The sequence below is a fragment of the Clinocottus analis genome, unplaced genomic scaffold (assembly GCF_023055335.1).
Source record: "Clinocottus analis isolate CAN_PGR_092001 unplaced genomic scaffold, fCliAna1.0.p SCAF_17, whole genome shotgun sequence".
NCBI lineage: Eukaryota > Metazoa > Chordata > Actinopteri > Perciformes > Cottidae > Clinocottus > Clinocottus analis.
Genome location: NW_027175898.1, coordinates 339,079 through 351,590, shown reverse-complemented (window position 1 = coordinate 351,590; position 12,512 = coordinate 339,079). Strand labels below are relative to the sequence as shown.

Below are 12,512 nucleotides of genomic sequence, written 5' to 3'. Positions count from 1 at the left end.
AGTGTATTGCAGCTTTCATTTTAAATTAATGTTATCAGAACAATATAACAGCACTCTGGAGTAACAGCAAGTTAACATACACACATATATAGTTTATAAATATTTTTTCCTTTTTTTTCTGAACAGGTAATGTTCAGTAGTAAGGACAGAAACTACAGAACAATACGTGCTTTTGCATCTGGCTCAACTCAGCAAATAGTCCGGTGATGCTACGGAAGTGCAACGGGGGACCTAAATTATTGCCTTCAAAGTAAAAGCCCCCAAAAAAAGATGTTTTAAATAAAAAAATGCAGTTAACGCAAATAATTAACGCCGTTAATTGATTGAAAAGTTCACTCGATATTAACGCATTAACTTAATGTAATCACCTGTACATGCAACACACTGTAGATGCATCAACAAAACACACTGTGGCGATGCATCAATACAACATACTGTACATGTATCAACACAACACACTGTACATGCATCAACACAACACACGATAGATGCATCAACACAACATACTGTACATGCATCAACACAACATACTGTACATTAGTGGCCTAGGCGCACCACAGTGGAGTAGGCGCACCACAGTGGAGTAAATGCGCCCGGCAAGGGCCAGCACAGCAAGGGGAGAGCTCAACCCCGTCATGTCAACAACAATGCATGATGTCCAAATCTATCCATTTTAATAACTTGTTAATTTTGTCTGGAATCAGTGACCTCAGTGAAAACCTCAGTGAGCGGCTGTTGGGTGTGTTATAAGGGGCATGCCAACAGAGATAACATATGTTATATATGGGCGACTGTGGCTCAGTGGTGAGCAGGATCGTCTTTCAATCAGTGCGGTTACATGGATTCGAATAACTGGCTTAGTCCGACTAAAATCGAATTATCCAGTTCATGTAAACACCTTTATTCGAATAACTGCGGTCCGACTACGATCCGATTAACACCCCTGGATAACTCGATTCGATTCGATTGATAATTCGAATAACGCTGCATGTAAACGCTGAATCGGATCGGAACTGGACAATGCGTTTGTGCGCATGCTCAAGATCCCGCCGCCTCCTCCCTCCCTCTCTCCCAGGTCGTGACCCGGAAGTCGAAAGAGACGATAAGTTGTCACGGCCGGCAGAAACAAACAAACGTAAAAGTCGGGTTACGAGCCGATAGTACCTTCGGTGGGTGTCCCCGCTAGCTCCCTGATGTAGCCAGCTAGCGCTGCTGCTAGTTCCCTGTTTGCTCTGCGCTAGCTCCCCGACAACCACCGAAGCTAGCGGGGTTCTCTCCATTATGAAGAGTGAAGAGGTCAAGCGGAGATGGCTGTATCACCACTACATGTAATGAAAACAGCGCCACCTGTCGTATCGGATATGACATGCATTCGGCCAATGATTCGATTTATTCACTGCCATGTATATTCGGATAACAGCAGTTGCCCCGAGAGAGAGCATAGTCCGACTAAAGCAAGATTCGAATTATTACCAGCATGTAAACGCACTGAATCAGAGGATTTGTGGTTCGATCCCTGGCGCCGCTAGCCCATGTCGATGTGTCCTTGAGCAAAAAACTTAACCCTAAATTTGCTCCCATAGCTGTGCCTACGGTGTATGAATGTGTATGAATGATTAACCATACTGGTGTGACACCTTGCATGGTGGCTCCTCCCATCAGTGTGTGAATGGGTGAATGATGTCATGTAGTGTTAAAGCGCTTTGAGTGGTTGGAAAACTACAAAAGCGCCATACAAGTACAGTCGTCCCTTGCTATACCTTTCGCGGACTCGCTCTTTCGCGGATTTTTTTTTTACAGCGTACAGTACGAACGCGCATTGCGTTCTGCGCCCTCATTAAGCTAAGGGACTGTACCGTACACCTTGTCAATCAGTCTCCTCCGTGCAGTGTCTCCTGTACAGTACAGAATACGTCCGGATAGAAAGTCCGCGGAGCGGCTCCCGGACAAAGAGGCACGGTCAGAGGACCTCGTGGATTGATCATTAAAATTAAATTTGTTAAACATGTTCGGGCTTATTTTTTAAATCCGCGAAACTTTGAGAGTGTTTAAATAAGAGACAAATGTGAGAAAATGTTAATGCCTGTCTGAGAAAAGTGTATAAAAGTGTGTGGTTAAGGGTTTTACGGCCTTAAAACATGTATAATAATGGTAAAAAAAAAAATGCTGACTACTTCACGGATTTCATCTATCGCGGGTTGTTTTTGGAACGTATCCCCCGCGATAAACGAGGGACGACTGTACCGGTCCATTTACCATATGCAATTCTTTACTAATACGCTTATAGTTACTTTACCAAATTAAATTCTTATAATCAATGTTTTGCTTCCATTGGCCATCCACACCTGCATTCTTTTGAACAGGTCAGCTGAGGCCAGAAGAACTGGGGAGAAACTGAAGGAGGCCAGAAACCGAATGAGTAAGTTGTCTCAACAGATGTTATCCTCCAGAAATCACATTACATTGAGAACTTGTGAAAACATTCAACTCTGCAGTTCATCATTAGCTTTGTCCACATGGCAAACTATGATGTTACGGTGAAAGCCCTAAAGAGCGCCAGTCATTTCTGGTCACGCTCTCTGCAACCCAGAAGACAGCCGCCTACCTACCTGACAAACGTTAATGAACAGATCTCTGTTCCCCCAGAGTGGAGAAGTGACGCTCAGCACATTCCTGAACTTTTCCAGAACTGAGAGGCGTTCTAATTTCCCCCGACCTACTGTAGTCTCTCAACTTGTGCTCTTTACTAGCCAGGCTCCGGCTGTTTCATGACGTCTCTGTGAGCACCCCCCTGTGTTCTGCTCGACAACGTCTTTGACAGGTGGCTTAGCTCTGCCACATTGAGACTTGGCTTAAACCCCAGCTTCAGTCAGAGCTCTATTGTGAAGCATTTAAACATGTATGTACTGCTGCGTGTCAACACTATGTCACAGTGGATAGTCCAGCAGCGAAGACGAAAAGAGTAATAGAATATAGTAAAAGTAAAAAATACACACCTGTCTTGGTTGAGACCCAGCATGCAACTCTTGGTCTCAAAGCATTGTGGGTGGGTTTTTTGTGGTCACATAGCTAGCGAGTCGGGTTGTGCATTGAAGTTGTGATGAATAAAGGTAGATGTGACTTTTGTTTACCTATCTCCAGGCCCCATAACGATGACCTTAACCATACCCCCTGCTGACCATAGCATTATTGTGTATATTTTGTACGGTTCACAAATTGTGAGACCTGTCCCTGGACCAACCGCACCCCCTCACAACTAATTGCACACCTCCGGGGAACAATAGCATCATAAAAACATGCATATTTTGTTATCGACAGAATTAGAATCAGAATCAAAACTATTTGATGGCCAGGTATGTTTCACATAAAAGGAATTTGTCTTAGTGGGTGGTGTATACATTAGACCAACAATTAACACAGTCTCATTCCCAATTCGTCACACACAGAATCGTGGTCAGAATTCTTGGCGTTAATAAGTTCAGGAAACTAAGCTACTTGGTTAAGTTAAGTTAAAGATTGTATGTGCTAGTTAGCCCGCGAGCTAACAGCGAGCTACGCAGACCTGCTTTCCAGTTTCCATCGTGCGTGTCTCACAAGCAGTCCACAGGGAATAGTCGCCAAGCTTCTTGGCTAAGTTTGTTCTTCTACAAGAGAGAAATAAGAGAGAGAGAGACATACAGATATCATAGGCGATATCTTATTGGATACATAGAGTGTTAAACAGTGTTCTATTGCAGCAAGCAGCTCGCTGGCCCCAGCAGAAGCAGGCAGCAAAACATGAGGAACAGACATGAGACAGGAGCTGGTCAATGAGAAAATAAGCTAATAGGGAAAAATAATTATAATACATGTAGTGTATTTATGAAAAACAATTGCATTATAAAATAGATATAACTTGTAATTATATATATATATATATATATATATATATATATATATATATATATATATATATATATATATATATATATATATATATTTATAATTAAAAGTGACTGACTGCAAGTATTGAGCCAGGCCTTCTCTGCTGGCTTAAACAGAATCACAAAGTTATAGCTATTTTAAAATAATAATAGAATATATATATATAAATATATATATATATATATATATATATATATATATATATATATATATATATATATATATATATATATATATATATATATTCAATAAAAAATAAAATACATTTAAAAAAAATCACAGAGTAAAACGGAACAGCTGATGGAGCAGAGGCTCTCTGTGGCCAGTGTGGACACTTTTTTTTTCTCAGGTGGTAGTGTGTTGTCTGTTCGAATAAAAACCAGTGGATCTTTGCAGCATTGTCGATGGACACCTGAATTGACAAATCAATGTGAAAGGCGAAGCAGCACACATACGCCAGCAGCTCTGCCAGCTCCTGTTAGGCACGTAAGACTGAGGGCCGCTCCTGGATCTAACAGTAGTGGATTCATTTTTTTCTGTGCCGTCTTTTCGCGGACGTATGAATGTTTAAAAAACTTAAACACTAAAAATATGTGGCCCTGCAGGGTTCGTTTTGAGAGGGTTATCGTGAAACGTGAATCCACACGCCCGTTAATGTGAAGCCACAGCAAATTAATGTAAAGCCACACCCTGTTAATGCAAAGCCACACCCTGTTAATGCAAAGCCACACCCTGTTAGCGTGAAACGTGAAGTCACAACCCATTAACGTGAAGTCACACTCCGTTAATGTGAAGCCACACCCCGTTAAGACAAATGTGTGTAGGCTACATGAAAAAATATATTGTAAAAACAAAGTTGCTTTACTTAGAAAACGTACAATTACTGAGTACCACATACAAGTACACAAACAACTATATGCTGGTAACCAGAGTATATGCAGTTTGTTACTTTCATCCCTTCCAGTTGGACAAGAAGTTGCAGTACACATCCCTTTGTTCAGTAATGTATCGTAATGAGTTACAAGTCCTATCGCCCCTGTTTTCAATGTGTTTCAATGATCTCATTGCACTTTGGTTGAATTTTCCAGTCAAGTCACAGCCGGTAAAAATGTGCTGTAAGGGTTCAATCTGGTTTGCATTTACTATCGCAAGCTACATTTATGAATTTCCCTGGATTGTGTGTGCCTGTGGCTCATCTCACATGCCATTTGAAATGGATAGGTTTGCCTCACACCAGCGCTTGGCATCTTTGCTGTCTCAGATCACGCACGGTGGTTTGGTAGCATTTGGCTATTCATGCCAGCGTACACTTATCATCCTCGGAATTTAAAAAATAATAATAATTCAGCACTTAGCCTGTGAGGTGCTGACACGGCCGTATATATCAGACATGTCATACATCACACGAAGACATTGTGTTGCATATCAACTCTTCAAATCTGTTCCGCAGACATCATCACCCTGTGGGTGTAGTATTTAGAAATTGGATTTACTAAATGAATGTGTGTTTTTAGGATTGGATTTAACATTTGAATTCTTCGACTCGTTCTCATTTGGAAAGATACCCAAAGAACATCTTGACGCTGTCAGATATTATTACACTGTACGATGCACGGGGCTGCATTCTTCCCAGATGAGAGACAATGTTTATAGTGGAAGGTGTTTGCCTCTTCTGGATGGAAAGTAGAACCATAATGTTGAGCTCAGTGTGCTTCCTTGCCATCTTGGAAGCCCTTCTTGGAAATTGCACACTAACTGCATCTCATGGTTAATGTAAAACATGAAAACATTCTGCATAATATAGACAAAAGCTTTCGCGGTGTTTTCCTGATGGCTATACCCAGCATGAGGTTCAGTAGCAGGGGAGAAGCAGAAAGGTGGTAGTCCGTGGAGACGTCAGTGTCTAAACATTACTCTGGTTTACAGTATTGTACTTGGCCACAGCAAATGAGTCTGGAATCGGATCACACTGGAGGAACAGATATGTTTCGAGCCCTTAGGATCTATATGTATTCAAAGGGATCAGCGATGCACATCTTCTACCTCATGAAAAGTGTGGGGCATCTGGAAATGAGCCAAAGGCTTTGGATTTCTCTGCCAGATGTGTGTGTGTGCGCGTGCGTGTGTGTGTGTGTGTGTGTGTGTGTGGGGGGTGGGGTGGGGGGGGGGTTATGGAGGAGATAGAATCCAAGATGAAGCATCTGCTAACTGCTTTGGGTACCCCTCTTTCATGCTATATTCACCTTTGCTGAAATAACCCAAAGGCCCAATCCCAATCTCTACCCAAAATTTTCAAGACCTGAACCCTCAGGGAGTCACTGATGTCAGCTGCTAAGTGGTTAGGTATGAGAGGCTGTGAGGGTTTGAACTGGTGTAAATTTAAATGGGACAGCACTTTGCTGCAACATCACGTGACTATATAACAAAATATTGTGTACAATTGTGTATTTATTTTATACTTTTCATTCACTGATTTGAACGAGATGAGAAGTAATTTAAAAATTTTTTACTTGTTTTTGTCAAAACAAATTGTTTGATGAATGTAAAAACATGTCTGCCACAGAGCCCTCAGGCACTCCACAATTTGACAATGGGACACCCCAAAATTTTGCGGGAGGGCGCCTCAAAGTCCGTGAGTTCGTAAGGGTGGAGATTGGGATTGGGCCCAAAACTTGTCGATAGATTTTCAAGGAAGGTCTATTTGGAGCCAAAAGCGTGTGCGATTGCCAAGAAGATTGTTCCCCTGAAGCACTTGATAAGGAATATAGCGAGGCAAATGTCACTGGACTTCTGCATTGCATGTGGCCTTTGTAGTCAGCGGCCACATATTTCTAATGATCAGCTGCTCATCAAAGTAATTGTATGAAATTGTTTTTTGTTTCCTTTTAGTAGTTTATGTAGTTTATTAGTCCAATTATATTAGTGCACTGAATAATGCTGAATCCGAACTCATAGCGAATTGATGACCGAGTAATTGGCTCTATCTGGCTCTCAACATGGCGTTGAATGGTTTCTAACTGCACGGACAGTGCAAGCGACAGCAATTACTTCAGTGTGTTCATTCTTCGTATGGACTTGAGGCGACGCCCACTCAGATGTTGAGAAGCTTGATCGTATGTATGAGCTATGGCTTTTGAACTCGCCGCAGTAGTGGGCGGGCGTCTCACATTCAACCTCCAGGCCACAAAAATCACCAGATATCTATTGAGGCTTGGAGCTCGACACCGGTCCTTAAAGACGTCAGCATGGTCTCCTGACGACGTGGGAGGAAACTGTGCACGGTTTGGAAGAGGTTGTGGTGTCGAGCCAGTCTTGTCCTGGAAGGGGGACAGGAGCCCTTGAGTGTAATGACACACTATTTATTACACTATTACTTAACAAGTATGAAAATGTATCTTTTATGGAATCTTTCTTGTCATTTAGGGTCAGGAATACTGTCAATCTTTGAGCTCCAACCGGATTTTTTGTGACAATAATCTTTAATGTTTGACTTTTCAGTCGCAATATTTTGATGCAGTGTATCAAAATGAACAGGAGTTTATTCTCACACCGTAGTTAAGATCGCTTGAACAGAATATTATATATCTGCATTGGGATGTTATTACCTCTAAGTGTTTCATGACGCCAACAAGAATAATATTCATGACGCCATGAATATTTGGACTGTGAAACATTTCTTAAGTTTGCCTATTTACACGATTGCAACGTATTTCATTGGTTGAAGTGTAGACTTTCAGCTTTATTTCAATAGATATAACACAAATAGTATGTCCCAAAACAAGTGAGTTCGAATAACTCCCTGTTGAATTTTGGCATGGGGCGGTCTCCTGAGAGAAATCCTTGTGTGTTTGATACGCACATCCCGATCTGACCCATACATGGACCCTTTTATATATGTGTCATGACTTCCATAGCAGCCACCCTACACGTCTTGCCTCACGATAATGTGGGTTGTATACGACTTACGGTGCATTACTTTTTGTGTCTCAATAACGCCGAAAAAACACAGCAGCGAAGTGTGATTATCGCTATGGGCCATACTTTGTCCCTGTTGGTGTGTCTGCACTCCTTAACCCTTTCTGCATGGCCTACACCTGGCAGGAGTCCCTTTTAAGTACCTTGTGAAAGAAGGGGCTTGCGCATGCGTTCATTACAGGTCATGTTTGAAAAAGTGGCGTCTGACAGGAGACTATGGCATCTGACCACATTGTAAAGCCACAAGGCGTCCGGGTTCATTTACATTCCCAGCTACTTTAACTGCAGACTTTGTGTGAAAACACATGGCTTTGTGAGGAGGGGTTCCCAAACCCTGGTTCATGCTCCACCGTCGGATGGGAAAAAAGACGTCATCATGGGCACAACATGTCCTTGTGCGTCATTTGTAACATTTCACATCATCTATTCGCATCTCTGGTCTGCTGCGGTCAACATATGAAGAGGAGCGTGTCAAGAGTTTTTGAAAGATGAGCTGGTCTGTGTGCTGCATGGGCAGATTGAAAAACGTTTTTAAAAACATGAATCGTTGAAATGCTGAGAGTTGGCGTAAAACTCAATCTGAAGTCTGGAAGAAGGACATTGTCACGCTGGATCGACCCCAATAAATCTGTGAGAGACGGCGCTTTACCCAAGGTTGCTTCAGCGGGACAGATGTTGGTATCCATTGTCTCTTTGTCAAAGAAAGATCTCTCGAACTGTTTTATGGCACCACAAGAGGTGTTGCATGAAAAGGTAGCTCCTCCCTTTTTTTAAAATCATCAAACGATACTTCATCTGGATTTCTCGTTTTCATAGCCTGGACCTCAAGCTTTCAGATTGGCGACTGGATCGTGTTACAGACGGAGCTGCAGCACCGCTCCGTCTACGTGTGTATATGAGACCTGAGGGGTTGTAATGGAAACTCACCACATGCCCAACTGACATTCAACTCTCTTTTATCTTTGTCTCTTCCTCATATAGTTATCCTGGGCATTCATTTAACTCGCTATCCGACACACCATTGTTTTTTTTGCCCGAGTACTAAATGTATCCCTTATTTAGTGTAGATGGAAATGGCCTTAAATATGACCGATAAAATATTCTTCCCTCCATTTCCTTTACGGGTATTTTTTTGCCACTGAAGCGTCGGCTAAAAGAAAATTCAATATCTTGAACGATTAGAGGGAGGACACATTGAGAACAGAAGAGACACAGAGGACCTCCCCATGCGTTGACCCGATATCGCTACCACAAGAGAGGCAGTGGTCCAGCGCGCCTCCCTCACGTGGCTTCCGGGCTCACCAGAGTCCCAGGAGTTCACTCCGACTGTGGAAGCGTGTTCCTCTTCTGCAAACCACTCAATGACAAGCTCGCAGATGCCGGAATTACTAATGCTTTTGTTTAAAGACAGCTCGGAGACGGTGGGCGTGTAACGTAACCCTCGTGGCCTGCGAGTCGTCACTGTGTGGTTTTGTATGTTCTGTGGCTCTGGAGGGAGCTCTCATCCGCTGTGTTCGGAGCTTAACCCATGCTGGAGAATAAAACTATCTTTTGTCCAGTACAATACTAAATCCTGGTCCCATCTTGATCAATTTTTAACAAACAGTATAAAAATGTTTTACAATAAAACCTAGTGCAGTGACAAGATTATTTGCCTTATTTTAAGAGTAAGACCATTTGCACAACTTCTCAATTTAAGAATGGAATGAAACAAGGACAATTAAAGTTTTTTTTAAAATTAGTATTATTATTATTATTCTTTTCATTGCAGGGCAGAACCTGCAGCTTCATATCTAACATATTAAGAGATGACAGCAGACTGGTCTATACAACACACAACATAATACAAATAACCATGCCGAATGAAAATTGCATGGCCCATAAACAAAACAAAATGAAAAAATGGCCAAAATGATATCATTGGCATGTGAGTGCTAATCAATTGTTTATCTGTTTTATACTGGCGACTGTGGCTCAGTGGTTGGCATGCCCGTCTTCCAATCAGGGGATCAATCCCAGGCTGTGCTAGTCCATATCGTTGGACTTTTGGAATTTGGGTTAATTTAAGATTTTCTGTCTAGTTTAAAGTCTCATTTTAGTCTTTCAGAGCCAAGAATTTTGGGCTTATTTTAAGGAATCTTGTCAAGCAAAAAAGCTTACCCCATTGGCTTCTTTCTAAAAGGGCTGCTTTTGCAGAGTAGATGTTCTTTAGTGGGACTCACTTTACCAAGTCTTCAGTCGCAACAAACATTTCCAGGTGCTTTTTGTGGTTGAACAGTGTCTAAGGCAGGCAAAGATAGTTTGAATATAATGTGTAGAACAAAGTTGAGGAGTTGGATTGGTTAGTTTTGAGTGTTCTAGATGAACACATACTAATTTTAAAAAAAAAGTATTTTAAATGGAGAAATGATGGAAAGTGTTCACAAAAATCTGAATTGTTTTGTCCCACACAAAAATTGAAATTGCTTCTCCCCCCCTCCCCTTCTCCCAGATGAACTGATGAAGCAGTTGGCATTGCAGAGGAGGAGGCCTAGGGCAGATCTTGGTAAGATCCAGTTGACGATGGATATTCACGCAGCACAGAATGGAACCGTGAGTCTGTAGTGTCTGAGAATAATGCGAGACTCGTTTGTCATCTTTTTGATATTGAGCCAGCATGTTGTTGGTGCTTAACTTAAAAGCCTTATGCAGTAGTCCTCGCTGACTGGGAGCTTAGTGGCCAAAGACCGAGGCGTTGCAGCTACGAGACGCCGTCATTTTGCTTCTTTCTGACTGTTTTAATCAGTGACATAAACACTGTGATGAAGAAATCTGGTTAAGACACACAAACATCTCCCTTCGAGTTTGGGCACCAAAGGCTTTTCTTGTTATTTCTAGTCCGGCATCAGAGACCACTTGGCCTCTGTTATCCGGGGCCAAGTACAGAGAGCATCGTCTCTTGACAAAACACATACAACTGATTTCATTCCACAGTGTGTCCACATTTAAAACGCTGTGCCTTATGTCTGTCCAACTCCACCACAGCTGTAATGGAGAATCTCCCAGAGGTCGACCAGGTGGAGGAAAACCTGTGCAGAGACATCGAGCAAGAAAAGAAGGCGTGAGTGTGGGGAAAGTGCACCTCAATGTATTACGTGCCAGACGCTGTATGCACCCGAGACGATGCTCAGATTGATTAGACACGGCAGATGCTGTGCAAATGTGGACACAAGATGAATCTGCTGCTGCTAATGCCCCTCCTCAGTTACCAGAGCACCGTTGGCCGTCTGAGAGCACTGCGGACAGAGATTGAGCACCTGCAGCTGTTGTTGGAGAGGTCAACGGTCAAGCTCCAGGGAGACTTCCAGAAGTGGTGGAGCCAGGAGGCCTCCAGCGTGCAGGTGACTGACATTACCTTTGCCCACCTCTGACAACAGCACACAAAGCTTCTGCTAGCATGACGGCCGGAGTGTCAAATATATGTTTTCTAAAAGTAGTCGGGAAGGAAGTTTCCGTTTATCTTCAGATGGGTTTCTGCAGTGTGTTGTCTGACTCATGGCCTCCGCAGACACGCTAGCATTGTGCGCATAAACTGATCCGCGTGTGTCTCTGACTCTGTCGGCTTTTGCAGCACCAGCATGACCCTTGCAGCCTCTGTGCAGCATCATGCTAAATGAGCCCTGGTGGGAAGAAGTGTAGGAGGGAAAATACAGAATTCCATGTGACCCGGAACAAAGTTCCCGATAGCAGCTCTTAGTGAGGCAACACAGCAGCAGAATCAATACAATCTATACAGATAGCAGCGTTCTATCCAGGACAACATGTTCAGGGGGTTTCTCAGCAACACAGCGGGGCATAAGGAGTGAGTCAGCATTTATTTCAGTCCGAAATAACAATTTTGTGTTTGTGCTTAAATTCTCGGGATGGTCCTCGATGTTTTGAAGTGGGGTTGATTGAGGTACTTCTCCATAGTCGTGTATTACTGCTGAAAATGGAGAAACAGACAGGAGTACCAGACTGGGAGCAGAGGTGTGTACTGCTGTTGATGTATTTTATACTCCTAAAAATCTGTGTTCGTGTACACTATATTTGGAATAATTAAACCACTTGACCGTGCCATCAGACAGCTTTTCCCAGTGGGAAACTGAAGCCGCTATCTGTCACATTACCTCACAGAACACGGGAGATGCTGCTTTATCAGTCATTTAGTGTCATTGTGTGACTTTGGTTAGTTCTGATCAGGCAGCAACCTCCGTTTCTGCAGAGTGAAGCTGATATGGAAGCGTCTTAAACCTGCATTCTCTCCAATGTCCATCAGAGGGCGACTCCTCTGGTTTTATAGAAGTCGTATAGAAAATGAGGATACTTTCCTCACACAAACAACACATACAGAGAACCGGGCCTCTGGTCTCTCATACACGCTTTGCTTGGCCTTGATGGTTGTTGTGCACATTGGGGAAGTCAAACACAAAGGAGATGTTAAGCAGCAACATCTGACCTGCAGACACGGCTGGCGCTTTGCACAATATCTCACTTCCATCTGAGCATGGTTTTTGGGATTTTTCACTGGAAAGAAAAAGAAGTCTGACAGACAAAGCTGACATGTGCAATTCCGGATCTACCAAGCAGGAAGC

At 42.8% G+C, this 12,512-nt stretch overlaps 1 protein-coding gene across 5 annotated transcripts in view; it reads left to right on the top strand.

The window, feature by feature from the left end:
- Nucleotides 1-12,512, top strand: part of kif6 (kinesin family member 6) — a 62,154-nt gene that overhangs the window by 42,519 nt on the left and 7,123 nt on the right. For all 5 annotated transcript variants that reach the window (XR_011077684.1, XM_068580632.1, XM_068580631.1 and 2 more), the window contains 4 exons: nucleotides 2,364-2,419; nucleotides 10,391-10,444; nucleotides 10,924-10,999; nucleotides 11,144-11,279. Coding sequence is in view for 4 of the 5 variants with exons in the window: in XM_068580632.1 (XP_068436733.1) it covers nucleotides 2,364-2,419; nucleotides 10,391-10,444; nucleotides 10,924-10,999; nucleotides 11,144-11,279 (322 nt within the window). In the remaining variant the exon portion in view is untranslated. The remainder of the gene's footprint in view (nucleotides 1-2,363; nucleotides 2,420-10,390; nucleotides 10,445-10,923; nucleotides 11,000-11,143; nucleotides 11,280-12,512) is intronic.